Source organism: Dendrobates tinctorius, unplaced genomic scaffold, assembly GCF_039654945.1.
Source record: "Dendrobates tinctorius isolate UK_male_01 unplaced genomic scaffold, ASM3965494v1 ptg000332l, whole genome shotgun sequence".
In the NCBI taxonomy this organism is placed as follows: domain Eukaryota; kingdom Metazoa; phylum Chordata; class Amphibia; order Anura; family Dendrobatidae; genus Dendrobates; species Dendrobates tinctorius.
The window spans coordinates 16,128,343-16,146,645 of record NW_027361998.1 but is presented as its reverse complement, the minus strand read 5'-3'; the positions used below and the strand labels follow the sequence as shown (position 1 = coordinate 16,146,645).

Sequence of the window (18,303 nt, the reverse complement as noted above, 5' to 3'; positions counted from 1 at the left end):
ATGTGACGTCACCGCTCTAGACAGGCAATGAGATGTCACTGCTCTAGCCAATGGGATGTCACCACTCTAGGCAGTCAATGTGACGTCACTGCTCTAGCCAATGTGACATCACTGCTCTAGACAGCCAATGTGACGTCACCGCTCTAGACAGCCAATGTGACGTCACCGCTCTAGCCAATGGGAAGTCGCCACTCTAGGCAGTCAATGTGACATCACCACTCTAGGCAGCCAATGTGACATCACCGCTCTAGACAGCCAATGTGACATCACCACTCTAGGCAGTCAATGTGACGTCACCGCTCTAGACAATGGGATGTCACCACTCTAGGCAGTCAATGTGACGTCACTGCTCTAGCCAATGTGACATCACTGCTCTAGACAGCCAATGTGACGTCACCGCTCTAGACAGCCAATGTGACGTCACCGCTCTAGCCAATGGGATGTCACCACTCTAGGCAGTCAATGTGACGTCACCGCTCTAGACAGCCAATGTGACGTCACCGCTCTAGACAGCCAATGTGACGTCACCACTGTAGGCAGTCAATGTGACATCACCGCTCTAGCCAATGTGACGTCACCGCTCTACCCAATGGGAAGTCGCCACTCTAGGCAGTCAATATGACGTCACTGCTCTAGCCAATGTGACATCACTGCTCTAGACAGCCAATGTGACGTCACCGCTCTAGCCAATGGGAAGTCGCCACTCTAGGCAGTCAAAGTGACGTCACCGCTCTAGCCAATGGGATGTCACCACTCTAGGCAGTCAATGTGACATCACCACTCTAGGCAGCCAATGTGACATCACCGCTCTAGACAGCCAATGGGACGTCACCACTCTAGGCAGTCAATGTGACGTCACCGCTCTAGACAATGGGACGTCACCACTCTAGGCAGTCAATGTGACGTCACTGCTCTAGCCAATGGAACGTCACCACTCTAGGCAGTCAATGTGACATCACCGCTCTAGACAGGCAATGTGACGTCACCGCTCTAGACAGCCAATGAGATGTCACTGCTCTAGCCAATGGGATGTCACCACTCTAGGCAGTCAATGTGACGTCACTGCTCTAGCCAATGTGACATCACTGCTCTAGACAGCCAATGTGACGTCACCGCTCTAGACAGCCAATGTGACGTCACCGCTCTAGCCAATGGGAAGTCGCCACTCTAGGCAGTCAATGTGACATCACCACTCTAGGCAGCCAATGTGACATCACCGCTCTAGACAGCCAATGTGACATCACCACTCTAGGCAGTCAATGTGACGTCACCGCTCTAGACAATGGGATGTCACCACTCTAGGCAGTCAATGTGACGTCACTGCTCTAGCCAATGTGACATCACTGCTCTAGACAGCCAATGTGACGTCACCGCTCTAGACAGCCAATGTGACGTCACCGCTCTAGCCAATGGGATGTCACCACTCTAGGCAGTCAATGTGACATCACCACTCTAGGCAGCCAATGTGACATCACCGCTCTAGACAGCCAATGTGACATCACCACTCTAGGCAGTCAATGTGACGTCACCGCTCTAGACAATGGGACGTCACCACTCTAGGCAGTCAATGTGACGTCACCGCTCTAGCCAATGGAACGTCACCACTCTAGGCAGTCAATGTGACATCACCGCTCTAGACAGGCAATGTGACGTCACCGCTCTAGACAGCCAATGAGATGTCACTGCTCTAGCCAATGGGATGTCACCACTCTAGGCAGTCAATGTGACGTCACCGCTCTAGCCAATGGGACGTCACCACTCTAGGCAGTCAATGTGACGTCACAGCTCTAGCCAATGTGACGTCACCACTCTAGGCAGTCAATGTGACATCACCGCTCTAGCCAATGGGACGTCACCACTCTAGGCAGTCAATGTGACATCACTGCTCTAGACAGCCAATGTGACATCACCGCTCTAGACAGCCAATGTGACGTCACCGCTCTAGCCAATGGGACGTCACCACTCTAGGTAGTCAATGTGACATCACCGCTCTAGCCAATGGGACGTCACCACTCTAGGCAGTCAATGTGACGTCACCGCTCTAGCCAATGGGTCCTCACCACTCTAGGCAGTCAATGTGACATCACCGCTCTAGCCAATGGGACGTCACCACTCTAGGCAGCCAATGTGACATCACCGCTCTTGACAGCCAATGTGACGTCACCACTCTAGACAGCCAATGTGACGTCACCGCTCCAGACAGCCAATGTGACGTCACCGCTCCAGACAGCCAATGTGACGTCACCGCTCTAGCCAATGGGACGTCACCACTCTAGGCAGTCAATGTGACGTCACCGCTCTAGCCAATGGGACGTCACCACTCTAGGCAGTCAATGTGACGTCACTTCTCTAGCCAATGTGACATCACAACTCTAGGCAGTCAATGTGACGTCACCGCTCTAGCCAATGGGACGTCACCACTCTAGGTAGTCAATGTGACATCACCGCTCTAGCCAATGGGACGTCACCACTCTAGGCAGTCAATGTGACGTCACCGCTCTAGCCAATGGGTCCTCACCACTCTAGGCAGTCAATGTGACATCACCGCTCTAGCCAATGGGACGTCACCACTCTAGGCAGCCAATGTGACATCACCGCTCTTGACAGCCAATGTGACGTCACCACTCTAGACAGCCAATGTGACGTCACCGCTCCAGACAGCCAATGTGACGTCACCGCTCCAGACAGCCAATGTGACGTCACCGCTCTAGCCAATGGGACGTCACCACTCTAGGCAGTCAATGTGACGTCACCGCTCTAGCCAATGGGACGTCACCACTCTAGGCAGTCAATGTGACGTCACTTCTCTAGCCAATGTGACATCACAACTCTAGGCAGTCAATGTGACATCACCGCTCTAGCCAATGGGACGTCACCACTCTAGGCAGTCAATGTGACATCACCACTCTAGCCAATGTGACGTCACCACTCTAGGCAGTCAATGTGACGTCACCGCTCTAGCCAATAGGATGTCACCGCTCTAGGCAGTCAATGTGACATCACCACTCTAGAAAGCCAATGTGATATCACTTCTCTAGCCAATGGGATGTCACCATTCTAGACATTCAACGTGACGTCACTACTCTGGTCACAACACTTGGCTTCCGCAGCGGCGGCGAGCTTGCTCTAGAGCCAGGCACTTGCTTCCTGAATTACACAGAAGCCTGCAATGTCTTGCAGCTTTTTAGAGCCTGATGAGTTAATTATTTTATGTACTTTATGTACATTAAGGAACACTTTACTGAAACTGGACATCTCCTTTAAGGCAGACCTGCCTTTTCAGGTGACTGTCTTGTGTGTGTGTGCATGAGAGATCAGACTACTCCTGGCCATTATATGACTTGTGCTCCAGTGGTCGTGGCTCGTGTGCCGGCTATTGGTTCCTTCCCCTAGATCCAGTTCCCTCCTGGTTACTGCTGTAACCCTGCAATCTCCTTGGACATCTTCACCTAAGGAATTTTACTAAACTCATAGCTATGCACCTGCTTTTTTACTTATTTATTTTCAGTAGGGTATATGCACACGTTATCTTTTCTTAGATTTCTCATAGCCATGTGCTGTCTGAGTGTTCAGTAATCGTAGTATCCAGTTACCATGTGTAATTCAGCAATTGCCTCATCATCCACTTCACTCAGCTGACCAATCATCTCTTGTTATCAACTACCTGCCTTTACTTCCTAACTCAGACCTGCAGTTAACTATGTGTCTGCTGCAGGCATAGCAAACTCTTCTATAGTAACACTGGAGCTGGTCACACTACTCTGCTGCAACAGTGTGTAATCTTCGCTACAAGTATCCAGTCAACCAGTTGTCTGCAGATTGCATACGTCTCAGACATCGTCCATCTGTTTGCTGAAAGCACACAACTTGTCCATTAACCACTGCTTGCTGCAAGTCCTAGATTATACATTTTCAGTTACTGAGTATATCTACAGTACTGGTTCAGTGTCTTTTAGTGTTTCCTCCTCCGTTTGTCTGCCTGCTGTCGTACACTTCCCCACTGTCTTGGCCCTCATGGATCCATGTGCCATCACCATTGGTCTGTGTGAACCCACACTGACCTAAGGCTCAAAGAATCCACCTCACTAAGCGAGGCCTTAACATCTAGCATCAGCCTCTGCATGCGCAGTCTCTAGTTTTCTGAGCTGGTGGTTGGAGACTACCTGCTATGGCATCTCCCAAACCACGCACACACAGACTGGAAAGATTTCTACTCTACTATACCATTTGTTCAGAAGCAGCAGCAGCATGGAAGACATAATAAAGCAGTACTGAGCAGTGTATCTGTGAATACAGCGGTGAGAAAAACACTTACCAGAAAACAGCTGCAACAGCATAAAAGACATTATACACCAGTACATCAGTGAATGCAGATTGGAGGTGAGGTAATCGCTTACTATAAAGCAATAGCATCATCTCTTTTTGTCTCCCTGTTGCTCTCTCATACTTTGCTTCTTTTATCTCTACATTACATAAGCAGCTGTAATGTGATCCTTCAGTGCGCTGACAGTTTGTCATTTTGAGCAAGAGGGATTTTAGTAGTTTGGGGAGAATTTGCTCAAAAGCACAGTCATGTCGCCACCGCCCTGTGCCTCGTCCCCCGCCCTGTGCCTCGTCCCCCGCCCTCGTGGCTCGTCCCCGCTGCATTCTGGAATCTGCTGGCTATCAGCCTGAATCTGTCAGCACTGTGCACGGTGACCTCCATGATGCACTGCATTGCAGGCGATGTAGCATGCGCCTCATCCCCCCAGAACACTGCAGCTGTGCTGACAAAAGAACCAAACCGTGAAATGGCAGAATTACGATTACAGCTCTGCATTTGAGTAGAGGATAAGACACGAAGTTGCAATACCGGTGATGCGTTATTTATGACCACCCCTTGAGGTCATGTCTCCTCACCTCGGTCACCAGGTCTCCGTTTTCAGCGTGGACTCGAGTCACGGCGCCCAGGTCCTTGCAGTGGCGGAATACTTGATAGAGTTCACTGTCCCGCAGCATGTACAGGTCCTTGTAGGCCATGAACATCTGGAAAGAGTTCACACCCTTCTCTCGGACCAAGGTTTCCATCTCAGCCTTGACCTGTAAAACAGAGAGCGAAACGATGACCCAAGAGATCCCAGCCATGATGATGATCGGGTCAGGAGAGGGGCCATGGGGCAAGATGACAATGAGGTCCCTTCCTGGGGTCGTCCGGGCCATCTCATGTGACGGGACGCAGTGCTGAGATCACATGGTCCATGCCCCAGTGAAATCCACACTGCCACAGTGTGATGCAGTACCTTAAATCCCCACCAGGTGACACCCATGTGGAGAGCATAGTCGCAGCAGACTTTGGGGTCGGCCATGCTCCGGCACTTCTCATAGGCGTCCAGCAGTGACATGTCTTTGTCTGGGAGGACGTGTCCGATCACCATTGTGGTCCCTCCCATTAGTGCAGCCTGCGGAGGGGATAGAGAGAGAATATTAACAATCACTGAACAGAGGAGCAGATAACAACTCATGGAAACAGACAGAAACGACAGTGGTGTACAGAGAAAGGGGCCCCTGCAGACAATGCCCCTCTACATGCCTCCTCCATGCTTCCTGTGGGGGATCACGGCTATCAATCATGTGTTATACCCTAGTCACATCCAAAGCTGCAGAACATCAGAATTCCCTCAGCAGCCTGGAGACACAGTGAGCTAAAGTGTCAGAACAGCTGGAGGGCCAGAGGCTGGGACCACCCACAGAGACCCTCAGTCACAGAACAGGAGCTGTCCCTTGTTCTGAACTGAACGGAATACTCCGGTGTTCTCCAGTTTCTACATAGCGACCCTGTATCTCACCCTCCAGCAAAGGAGAACCGTGGCTCAGCACCATTAGACGTCATACATGTAGTGGCCACTATTACATCCAGTAACAAAGGAGCCGTCCTGCCCGGGAATGGAGCTGTGCCGGAGCTTCCTCATCATCCCACTCTTGGTCCATCTAGCCTCACCATCACCATCCCGTTCCTGGTCCTTCCGGCTCACCCTCACCATCCTTCTCCCGGTATGTCCGGCTCACACTCTCCATCCCGCTCTTGGTCCATCCAGGTTCACCTTCGCCATCCCACTCCTGGTCTATCTGGCTTCACCCTCGCCATCCCGTTCCTGGTCCTTCCGGCTCACCCTCACCATCCTTCTCCCGGTATGTCAGGCTCACACTCTCCATCCCGCTCTTGGTCCATCCAGCTTCACCTTCGCCATCCCGCTACTGATGTGTCCAGCTCACAGTCTACATCCACATTCCTCTAGCTCTCTTGATTCCGCTCCCTGTATGCCCGGCTCACCTTCTCCATTCTGCTCTCTGTATGTGCTGCTCACCCTTTCAAACCCGCTCACCCTCTCCATCAAGCTCCCTATAGAACTCCGCTCACCCTCTCCATCCTGCTTTCTGTACCACCAGCTCACCCTCTCCGCCCCACTCCCGGTATGTCTGGCTCACCCTCTCCGCCCCGATCCCGGTACGTCCGGCTCACCCTCTCAGTCTCGCTCCCGGTATGTCCGGCTCACCCGCTCCATCCCGCTCCCGGTACGTCCGGCTCACCCTCTCCGTCTCGCTCCCGGTACGTCCGGCTCACCCGCTCCATCCAGCTCCCGGTACGTCCGGCTCACCCGCTCCATCCAGCTCCCGGTACGTCCGGCTCACCCGCTCCATCCCGCTCCCGGTACGTCCGGCTCACCCGCTCCATCCCGCTCCCCGTATGTCCGGCTCACCCTCTCCGTCCCAGTATGTCCGGCTCACCCTTTCCATCCATCCCGGTACGAAGGGCTCTCCCTCTCCATCTCGCTCCCTATATGACTGCGCTCACCCTCTCCATCTCGCTCCCTATATGACTGCGCTCACCCTCTCCATCCCGCTCCCTATATGACTGCGCTCACCCTCTCCATCCCGCTCCCTATATGACTGCGCTCACCCTCTCCATCTCGCTCCCTATATGACTGCGCTCACCCTCTTCATCCCGCTCCCTATATGACTGCGCTCACCCTCTCCATCCCGCTCCCTATATGACTGCGCTCACCCTCTCCATCCCGCTCCCTATATGACTGCGCTCACCCTCTCCATCTCGCTCCCTATATGACTGCGCTCACCCTCTCCATCTCGCTCCCTATATGACTGCGCTCACCCTCTCCATCTCGCTCCCTATATGACTGCGCTCACCCTCTCCATCCCGCTCCCTATATGACTGCGCTCACCCGCTCCCTATATGACTGCGCTCACCCTCTCCATCTCGCTCCGTATAGGACTGCGCTCATCCTCTCCATCTCGCTCCCTATAGGACTCCGCTCACCCTCTCCATCTCGCTCCCTATATGACTGCGCTCACCCTCTCCATCCCGCTCCGTATATGACTGCGCTCACCCTCTCCATCTCACTCCCTATATGACTGCGCTCACCCTCTCCATCCCGCTCCCTATATGACTGCGCTCACCCTCTCCATCTCACTCCCTAAATGACTGCGCTCACCCTCTCCATCTCGCTCCCTATATGACTGCGCTCACCCTCTCCATCTCGTTCCCTATATGACTGCGCTCACCCTCTCCATCTCGCTCCCTATATGACTGCGCTCACCCTCTCCATCTCGCTCCCTATATGACTGCGCTCACCCTCTCCATCTCGCTCCCTATATGACTGCGCTCACCCTCTCCATCTCGCTCCCTATATGACTGCGCTCACCCTCTCCATCTCGCTCCCTATATGACTGCGCTCACCCTCTCCATCTCGCTCCCTATATGACTGCGCCCACCCTCTCCATCTCGCTCCCTATAGGACTGCGCTCACCCTCTCCATCTCGCTCTCTATAGGACTGCGCTCACCCTCTCCATCTCGCTCCGTATAGGACTGCGCTCACCCTCTCCATCTCGCTCCCTATATGACTGCGCTCACCCTCTCCATCTCGCTCCCTATATGACTGCGCTCACCCTCTCCATCTCGCTCCCTATATGACTGCGCTCACCCTCTCCATCTCGCTCCCTATATGACTGCGCTCACCCTCTCCATCTCGCTCCCTATATGACTGCGCTCACCCTCTCCATCTCGCTCCCTATATGACTGCGCTCACCCTCTCCATCTCGCTCCCTATATGACTGCGCTCACCCTCTCCATCTCGCTCCCTATATGACTGCGCTCACCCTCTCCATCTCGCTCCCTATATGACTGCGCTCACCCTCTCCATCTCGCACCCTATATGACTGCGCTCACCCTCTCCATCTCGCACCCTATATGACTGCGCTCACCCTCTCCATCTCGCTCCCTATATGACTGCGCTCACCCTCTCCATCTCGCTCCCTATATGACTGCGCTCACCCTCTCCATCTCACTCCCTATATGACTGCGCTCACCCTCTCCATCTCGCTCCCTATAGGACTCCGCTCACCCTCTCCATATCGCTCCCTATATGACTGCGCTCACCCTCTCCATCTCGCTCCCTATAGGACTCCGCTCTCCCTCTCCATCTCGCTCCCTATATGACTGCGCTCACCCTCTCCATATCGCTCCCTATATGACTGCGCTCACCCTCTCCATCTCGCTCCCTATAGGACTCCGCTCTCCCTCTCCATCTCGCTCCCTATAGGACTCCGCTCTCCCTCTCCATCTCGCTCCCTATATGACTGCGCTCACCCTCTCCATATCGCTCCCTATAGGACTCCGCTCACCCTCTCCATATCGCTCCCTATATGACTGCGCTCACCCTCTCCATATCGCTCCCTATATGACTGCGCTCACCCTCTCCATATCGCTCCCTATAGGACTCCGCTCACCCTCTCCATATCGCTCCCTATATGACTGCGCTCACCCTCTCCATCTCGCTCCCTATAGGACTCCGCTCTCCCTCTCCATCTCGCTCCCTATATGACTGCGCTCACCCTCTCCATCTCGCTCCCTATAGGACTCCGCTCACCCTCTCCATATCGCTCCCTATGACTGCGCTCACCCTCTCCATATCGCTCCCTATATGACTGCGCTCACCCTCTCCATCTCGCTCCCTATAGGACTCCGCTCTCCCTCTCCATCTTGCTCCCTATATGACTGCGCTCACCCTCTCCATCTCGCTCCCTATAGGACTCCGCTCACCCTCTCCATATCGCTCCCTATATGACTGCGCTCACCCTCTCCATATCGCTCCCTATATGACTGCGCTCACCCTCTCCATTTCGCTCCCTATAGGACTCCGCTCACCCTCTCCATCTCGCTCCCTATATGACTGCGCTCACCCTCTCCATCTCGCTCCCTATATGACTGCGCTCACCCTCTCCATCTCGCTCCCTATATGACTGCGCTCACCCTCTCCATCTCGCTCCCTATATGACTGCGCTCACCCTCTCCATCTTGCTTTCTGTACCACCAGCTCGTTCGCACCATCCCGCTCCCGGTATGGGCAGTAAATCCTGATAACGGGCGACAGATTGATGATCTTCACAGGTTAGGACCCTGTGGTCCCACATATGAGGTCCATTGTGTGAGGGGGTGAGGACGTGTGAGCCGGAGACGGCAACGCTCCCGTCATGTAATATCTGCTACATCTATCCCTGACACGACAATCCAGCAAGAGGGGATGAGATGGGAATATTTAATCTGGAGACTCCACAGAAAAGAATTACCATCCCTTTTATTTTAGGACAAAGGGCCGGGTTCCCTGGAGGCCTCTGGTTTCCATAGACACCGACCAGGCCCCATCCATATGAGACCCCCTAAATGTCTGTACAGGAGGGGGAGTGATGAGGGGGAACAATAAATTCATGGCAAGCATCAGCCCAAATCTTCAGTGGGATGAGTGATCCCCATATAAGAGAATGACCGGCGGGAGTCAAACGGAGCGGAGCGAAATCTGTGGTATCCACAATACAGGAGATGTGTGCAGACGATGGATATCCTCCCCGTACAGCACTGAGTATCAAGGGAAGACGTGCACTGGGTATAAAAAAAAAGTCTACACATCCCTGATAAAAGGCCTTGGTCATGTTAATAAATCCCACCAAGAACCATTTCAGAACTTTTTCCATCTTCAATATCACCCATAATCTGTACAAAGCCATAGTGGAAACAAACTGAAATAAAGAAGCAAAATAATGTGGTTGCATAAATCTGCACACCCTTACAATAATACTTTGCTGAATTTCTGGCAGCGTGCAGTCTTTTTGGGTCGGGGTCTATCAGCGCAGCACATCTAGAAATGGCGATCTTTGCCGGCTCCTAATTGCAGCAGCTCCACATCTGTCAGCTTGTGGGGGCAGCACCTTTGTACAGCGCCCTCTTCAGGTCACCACAGATTGCCCATTGAGTTCAAGTCTGGGCTCGGACATTCAAGAACTTCCATCTTCTTCTGGCAACGCTGTTTTTTTTTTTTGGCGATTTGGAGGTCTCTTAGGCTCATTGTCATGCTGAAAGTGAAGATTTATCTTCAGCTTTTTAGCAGAGGCCAGTAGGTTTTGACTGATATTTGTAGTGTCCATAATTCCCTCCTCCATGACTAAAGCCCCAGATCCAGCTGCCAAAAAACACCACCAAAAAACACAATAATGCCCCCACTATGCCTCACTGTGGGGATGGTGATCTTCTGGTGATGAGTAGCGTTGGTTTTTCAGCTTGCGGAATTATGTCCAAAAAGTTTGTCCTTTGTCTCATCTGACAGCACATGATCCTCACAGGTTTCTGGTAGAATTAATGAAGGTTTTGGCATCAGCAGACTTGGATGTTTTTCTTTGTAAAAAAAAAAAAAAAACGCTCTGTCATTCCCTCTGACCCCACAGGCCGGACATATTAAGAATGTGGTAGATTGTATTAACAAGAAGCATACAACTAATATCTGTGAGAAATTCCTGCAGCTCCTTTAATGTTGCTGTCGGCACTTGTCAACTCCTAGACCAATTTTCTTCTCATCTTTTCATCAATTTTTGAGGGTCGTCCATTTTTTAGTAATGTCTCTGTGGTGCCAAGGTAAGTCACTTTTTGATGATGTCTTCACGATGCTGCAAGGTAGATCCAATGCCTGGGAAATGTTTTTGTCTCCTGACTGATAACTTTCCACACTGAGATCCTTTGCTGTGTTGTCAGCTGTTTACAGACCAGAAAATGTCAGGAGAATCCTAGAACAGCGACACTTTCTCTGGGGCTAATCAGAATTGCTGTAAATGACGGCGGCCGAGCGCTATCTACTATGTAACACGAGGGATCGGCTGATTCTGAGAACAACCACATCCCCAATTATGCAACCACATTATTGTAGTTTTGCTAATTTTATTTTCCCTCACAGGGATTTCATTTTGTTTCAAAATGGATTTGTACAGATTATTGCGACATTAAAAGGGGGAAAAAGTTCTGAAATGATTCTTCTTTGTGAGATTTTTTTTTTTTTTACATGAGAAAAACCTGACATTTTATCAGGGGTGTGTAGATTTTTTATATCTACTGAGTGTACTCAGATAACGGATATACAGTACTCTCCGTATAGCTCCGAGCATCATCCAGTACCTGTATACAGATATACTGAGGACAGAGCAGCTGTGACCACTACCCCACCCCCGCATCCACTAATCCTCGGCCACCTCAGGAAGCTTTATTAACTAATGGGAGGATTAACAGTTCATGATGGCTGCATGGAGGGGCCAACACCGAGCGCCCCGGCTCCAGGGTCACAACTTCTGTGCTTTGGGGGTCAGGTCACTGAGGGGTCAGCGAATTCTTCAGGCAGAAGTTAAATCTTTAATAACACGAGGGGAGAACCATGCAGAGAAAGAAACGCTGCCGATATGTAAGTGACCACCGGGAAAATGCTACACACGGGATGGTGGGGAATATAGGAAATATCAGACATTCCTCAATCACCCCAGATACCTGGAATTACACGACCGTCACCTCTACATAAGATACCAGGGATTACACGGCCGTCCCCTCTATATACGATACCTGGGATTACACGGCCGTCCCCTCTATATACGATACCTGGGATTACACGGCCGTCCCCTCTATATACGATACCTGGGATTACACGGCCGTCCCCTCTATATACGATACCTGGGATTACACGGCCGTCCCCTCTATATACGATACCTGGGATTACACGGCCGTCCCCTCTATATACGATACCTGGGATTACACGGCCGTCCCCTCTATATACGATACCTGGGATTACACGGCCGTCCCCTCTATATACGATACCTGGGATTACACGGCCGTCCCCTCTATATACGATACCTGGGATTACACGGCCGTCCCCTCTACATATGATACCTGGGATTACACGGCCGTCCCCTCTACATATGATACCTGGGATTAAACGGCCGTCCCCTCTATTTACGATACCTGGGATTAAACGGCCGTCCCCTCTATATACGATACCTGGGATTACACGGCCGTCCCCTCTATATACGATACCTGGGATTACACGGCCGTCCCCTCTATACACGATACCTGGGATTACACGGCCGTCCCCTCTATATACGATACCTGGGATTACACGGCCGTCCCCTCTATACACGATACCTGGGATTACACGGCCGTCCCCTCTATACACGATACCTGGGATTACACGGCCGTCCCCTCTATATACGACACCTGGGATTACACAGCCGTCCCCTCTATATACGACACCTGGGATTACACGGCCGTCCCCTCTATCTACGATACCTGGGATTACACGGCCGTCCCCTCTATATACGATACCTGGGATTACACGGCCGTCCCCTCTATACACGATACCTGGGATTACACGACCGTCCCTCTATATACGATACCTGGGATTACACGGCCGTCCCCTCTATATACGACACCTGGGATTACACGGCCGTCCCCTCTATCTACGATACCTGGGATTACACGGCCGTCCCCTCTATATACGACACCTGGGATTACACGGCCGTCCCCTCTATCTACGATACCTGGGATTACACGGCCGTCCCCTCTATATACGATACCTGGGATTACACGGCCGACCCTCTATATACGATACCTGGGATTACACGACCGTCCCTCTATATACGATACCTGGGATTACACGGCCGTCCCCTCTATATACGACACCTGGGATTACACGGCCGTCCCCTCTATCTACGATACCTGGGATTACACGGCCGTCCCCTCTATATACGATACCTGGGATTACACGGCCGACCCTCTATATACGATACCTGGGATTACACGGCCGTCCCCTCCATATACGATACCTGGGATTACACGGCCGTCCCCTCCATATACGATACCTGGGATTACACGGCCGTCCCCTCTATATACGATACCTGGGATTACACGGCCGTCCCCTCTATACACGATACCTGGGATTACACGACCGTCCCTCTATATACGATACCTGGGATTACACGGCCGTCCCCTCTATATACGATACCTGGGATTACACGGCCGTCCCCTCTATACACGATACCTGGGATTACACGGCCGTCCCCTCTATATACGATACCTGGGATTACACGGCCGTCCCCTCTATACACGATACCTGGGATTACACGACCGTCCCTCTATATACGATACCTGGGATTACACGGCCGTCCCCTCCATATACGATACCTGGGATTACACGGCCGTCCCCTCTATATACGATACCTGGGATTACACGGCCGTCCCCTCTATACACGATACCTGGGATTACACGACCGTCCCTCTATATACGATACCTGGGATTACACGGCCGTCCCCTCTATATACGATACCTGGGATTACACGGCCGTCCCCTCTATATACGATACCTGGGATTACACGGCTGCGCTTATGACCCGCGGCCGCTCTATCCAGTACTGTGGAGTCAGAGTCATGGAGTCTGAGCCCATTTTGGTGGAGTCAGTGTCATGGAAATTGGGGAGTTGGAGTCGGAGTCGGAGGTTTGGCTTACCGACTCCACAGTCCTGGCTCTATCGCCAGCACTCAGGACGTGCGGCCGCTCTATCGCCAGCACTCAGGACTTTTGTCCTCTGAATTGGGCCAGTTGCAACCTCTGCTGTACGGAGACCTCTTGCGTCTCTGGCCAGTCTGATCGCTCATCTGGCTACTTAATTAGAGGTCTTGTCGATGCTTGGTAAACACGAGGAGCCGCCTGTCAGCGCCGTCTCCCCCCGTATGTGTGAATTATTCATATAGATGTGTCTGGCGCGGTCGTCTGTGATGTCTGAGACTCGACACTCTCAGAGCTGCCTCTCATCTCTCGCTTTTCTAACATTCTCTCCCGGTTTCATCCACACAGTCAAGTCTCAAAGTCACGGCTCATTCAGAAGACTATTCCGATTTAACCTTTGCATTGCTGCAGAGAAAGGCGAACACTGCGCCCCTCCCCCCGCATAAAGAAGAAATAATTCATCAACTAGAAATGGTGCAACAGGGGGTCAGCAATGCCCCAGGCACCGAGGCCTCACGCCAGTGGTGCTCCTCTCAGGGACTTGTCTGAGTGCCACATGATCTTCGGGTAGTCAGTATTGCACCAACACTCTGAAAGCAAGGTAATTTAAAGGGCAACTCCCAGGAAAAGCTTCAAAGTGCTAGTGAGGACACAGAACGTCGCTTAAAGAGGACCCGTTCATATTTTTTTTATGTTGAACAGGACACAAAATATAATCAAAGTATTTGGTAGCTAATGAGTTAACTTCCTTTATGTCCCAGTGGGCTTTATCAGGCAGTTTTCAGTGGGGTGTGTACTTATTACCTCTGTATGACGCTGACCAATCATAATTAGGCAACAGCATTCTAGAGGGGGAGAATATGTAGCAAGTTATTCCTGTGTGAGATGCGATGTCAAGACACATAGGAGTCGCCTGCTCTGAGCTATGGGGGGTATGTCGTTCTTTTCTTTGAGTCTTGCTGCATGCTTGTTATTGGGGGAATGATGTACACGCCCCCAGTAAAAACCATCTGTTGATGCTCCCACAGGAATTAACTAAAATTAATTCATTAGTGGCCAAATATTTTCTCAATTTCTCCACAAGGGAGAGGTGAAATAAAAAAAATAAAATAACAAAATGTTTTATTCCTCTCTGCAGCGACTATTACATCGTGAATCCAGTGCAACATGAATAACTTGATGCCAGATCCTCTAACCATAGTCAGCCTGGGAGCAGAGAGCAGTCAGGCAGGAGGAGGGAGCAGAGAGCAGGAAGGCAGGAGGAGAGAGCAGAGAGCAGTCAGGAGGAAAGAGCAGAGAGTAGTCAGGCAGGAGGAGAGAGCAGAGAGTAGTCAGGCAGGAGGAGGGAGCAGAGAGTAGTCAGGCAGGAGGAGGGAGCAGGAAGGCAGGAGGAGAGAGCAGAGAGTAGTCAGGCAGGAGGAGAGAGGAGAGAGTAGTCAGGCAGGAGGAGAGAGCAGAGAGTAGTCAGGCAGGAGGAGAGAGCAGAGAGTAGTCAGGCAGGAGGAGAGAGCAGAAAGCAGGCAGGAGGACGGAGCAGAGAACAGGAAGGCAGGAGGAGAGAGCAGAGAGCAGTCATGCAGGAGGAGAGAGCAGAGAGTACTCAGGAGGAGGGAGCAGAGAGCAGTCAGGCAGGAGGGAGCAGAAAGCAGGCAGGACGGAGCAGAGAGTAGTCAGGAGGAGGGAGCAGAGAGCAGTCAGGCAGGAGGAGAGAGCAGAGAGCAGTCAGGCAGGAGTAGAGAGCAGAGAGCAGTCAGGCAGGAGTAGAGAGCAGAGAGCAGTCAGGCAGGAGTAGAGAGCAGAGAGCAGTCAGGCAGGAGTAGAGAGCAGAGAGCAGTCAGGCAGGAGTAGAGAGCAGAGAGCAGTCAGGCAGGAGTAGAGAGCAGAGAGCAGTCAGGCAGGAGGAGAGAGCAGAGAGTACTCAGGAGGAGGGAGCAGAGAGCAGTCAGGCAGGAGGAGAGAGCAGAGAGCAGTCAGGCAGGAGGAGAGAGCAGAGAGCAGTCAGGCAGGAGGAGGGAGCAGAAAGCAGGCAGGAGGACGGAGCAGAGAACAGGAAGGCAGGAGGAGAGAGCAGAGAGCAGTCATGCAGGAGGACAGAGCAGAGAGCACTCAGGAGGAGGGAGCAGAGAGCAGTCAGGCAGGAGGGAGCAGAAAGCAGTCAGGCAGGAGGACAGAGCAGAGAGTACTCAGGAGGAGGGAGCAGAGAGTACTCAGGAGGAGGGAGCAGAGAGCAGTCAGGCAGGAGGGAGCAGAAAGCAGGCAGGACGGAGCAGTCAGTAGTCAGGCAGGAGGACGGAGCAGAGAGCAGTCAGGCAGGAGGAGAGAGCAGTCAGCAGTCAGGCAGGAGGAGAGAGCAGAGAGTACTCAGGAGGAGGGAGCAGAGAGCAGTCAGGCAGGAGGAGAGCAGAGAGCAGTCAGGCAGGAGGAGAGAGCAGAGAGTAGTCAGGCAGGAGGAGAGAGCAGAGAGTAGTCAGGCAGGAGGAGAGAGCAGAGAGTAGTCAGGCAGGAGGAGAGAGCAGAGAGTAGTCAGGCAGGAGGAGAGAGCAGAGAGTAGTCAGGCAGGAGGAGGGAGCAGAGAGCACTCAGGAGGAGGGAGCAGAGAGCACTCAGGAGGAGGGAGCAGAGAGCACTCAGGAGGAGGGAGCAGAGAGCACTCAGGAGGAGGGAGCAGAGAGCACTCAGGAGGAGGGAGCAGAGAGCAGGCAGGAGGACGGAGCAGAGAACAGGAAGGCAGGAGGAGAGAGCAGAGAACAGTCTTGCAGGAGGAGAGAGCAGAAAGCAGTCAGGCAGGAGGAGCAGAAAGCAGGCAGGAAGGAGCAGTCAGTAGTCAGGCAGGAGGACGGAGCAGAGAGTAGTCAGTAGGAGGGAGCAGAGAGCAGTCAGGCAGGAGGAGAGAGCAGAGAGCAGTCAGGAGGAGGGAGCAGAGAGCAGTCAGGAAGAGGGAGCAGAGCAGTCAGGAGGAGGGAGCAGAGAGCAGTCTTGCAGGAGGAGTGAGCAGAGAACAGTCTTGCAGGAGGAGAGAGCAGAGAGTAGTCAGGAGGAGGGAGCAGAAAGCAGTCAGGCAGGAGGAGGGAGCAGAAAGCAGGCAGGACTGAGCAGTCAGTAGTCAGGCAGGAGGACGGAGCAGAGAGTAGTCAGGAGGAGGGAGCAGAGAGCAGTCAGGCAGGAGGAGAGAGCAGAGAGCAGTCATGCAGGAGGAGAGAGCAGAGAGTACTCAGGAGGAGGGAGCAGAGAGCAGTCAGGCAGGAGGAGGGAGCAGAAAGCAGGCAGGACGGAGCAGTCAGTAGTCAGGCAGGAGGAGGGAGCAGAGAGCAGTCAGGCAGGAGGAGAGAGCAGAGAGCAGTCAGGCAGGAGGAGAGAGCAGAGAGTAGTCAGGCAGGAGGAGAGAGCAGAGAGTAGTCAGGCAGGAGGAGAGAGCAGAGAGTAGTCAGGCAGGAGGAGAGAGCAGAGAGTAGTCAGGCAGGAGGAGAGAGCAGAGAGTAGTCAGGCAGGAGGAGAGAGCAGAGAGTAGTCAGGCAGGAGGAGAGAGCAGAGAGTAGTCAGGCAGGAGGAGAGAGCAGAGAGTAGTCAGGCAGGAGGAGAGAGCAGAGAGTAGTCAGGCAGGAGGAGAGAGCAGAGAGTAGTCAGGCAGGAGGAGAGAGCAGAGAGTAGTCAGGCAGGAGGAGAGAGCAGAGAGTAGTCAGGCAGGAGGAGAGAGCAGAGAGCAGTCAGGAGGAGGGAGCAGAGAGCACTCAGGAGGAGGGAGCAGAGAGCACTCAGGAGGAGGGAGCAGAGAGCACTCAGGAGGAGGGAGCAGAGAGCACTCAGGCAGGAGGAGGGAGCAGAAAGCAGGCAGGAGGACGGAGCAGAGAACAGGAAGGCAGGAGGAGAGAGCAGAGAACAGTCTTGCAGGAGGAGAGAGCAGAAAGCAGTCAGGCAGGAGGAGCAGAAAGCAGGCAGGAAGGAGCAGTCAGTAGTCAGGCAGGAGGACGGAGCAGAGAGTAGTCAGGAGGAGGGAGCAGAGAGCAGTCAGGCAGGAGGAGAGAGCAGAGAGCAGTCAGGAGGAGGGAGCAGAGAGCAGTCAGGAAGAGGGAGCAGAGCAGTCAGGAGGAGGGAGCAGAGAGCAGTCAGGCAGGAGGAGGGAGCAGAAAGCAGGCAGGACGGAGCAGTCAGTAGTCAGGCAGGAGGACGGAGCAGAGAGTAGTCAGGAGGAGGGAGCAGAGAGCAGTCAGGCAGGAGGAGGGAGCAGAGAGCAGTCAGGAGGAGGGAGCAGAGAGCAGTCAGGCAGGAGGAGGGAGCAGAGAGCAGTCAGGCAGGAGGAGGGAGCAGAAAGCAGGCAGGAGGACGGAACAGAGAGCAGTCAGGCAGAAGGCACAACCCTTCTTCTGCTCACTAAGGCTCCACTCCATTTCTGCAATGAGTCCTATGAAGAGGAGGCAAGTTTGTGCAATGTATCTACACAAT

General features: G+C 53.0%; 1 protein-coding gene across 2 annotated transcripts in view; it reads right to left on the bottom strand.

The window, feature by feature from the left end:
- DPYSL5 (dihydropyrimidinase like 5) overlaps nucleotides 1-18,303 on the bottom strand; it is a 124,273-nt gene that overhangs the window by 84,396 nt on the left and 21,574 nt on the right. For both annotated transcript variants that reach the window (XM_073562046.1, XM_073562045.1), the window contains exons 3-4: nucleotides 5,280-5,438; nucleotides 4,900-5,079 (exon numbers count right to left, since the gene is read on the bottom strand). In XM_073562046.1, the coding sequence (XP_073418147.1) occupies nucleotides 4,900-5,079; nucleotides 5,280-5,438 (339 nt within the window). The remainder of the gene's footprint in view (nucleotides 1-4,899; nucleotides 5,080-5,279; nucleotides 5,439-18,303) is intronic.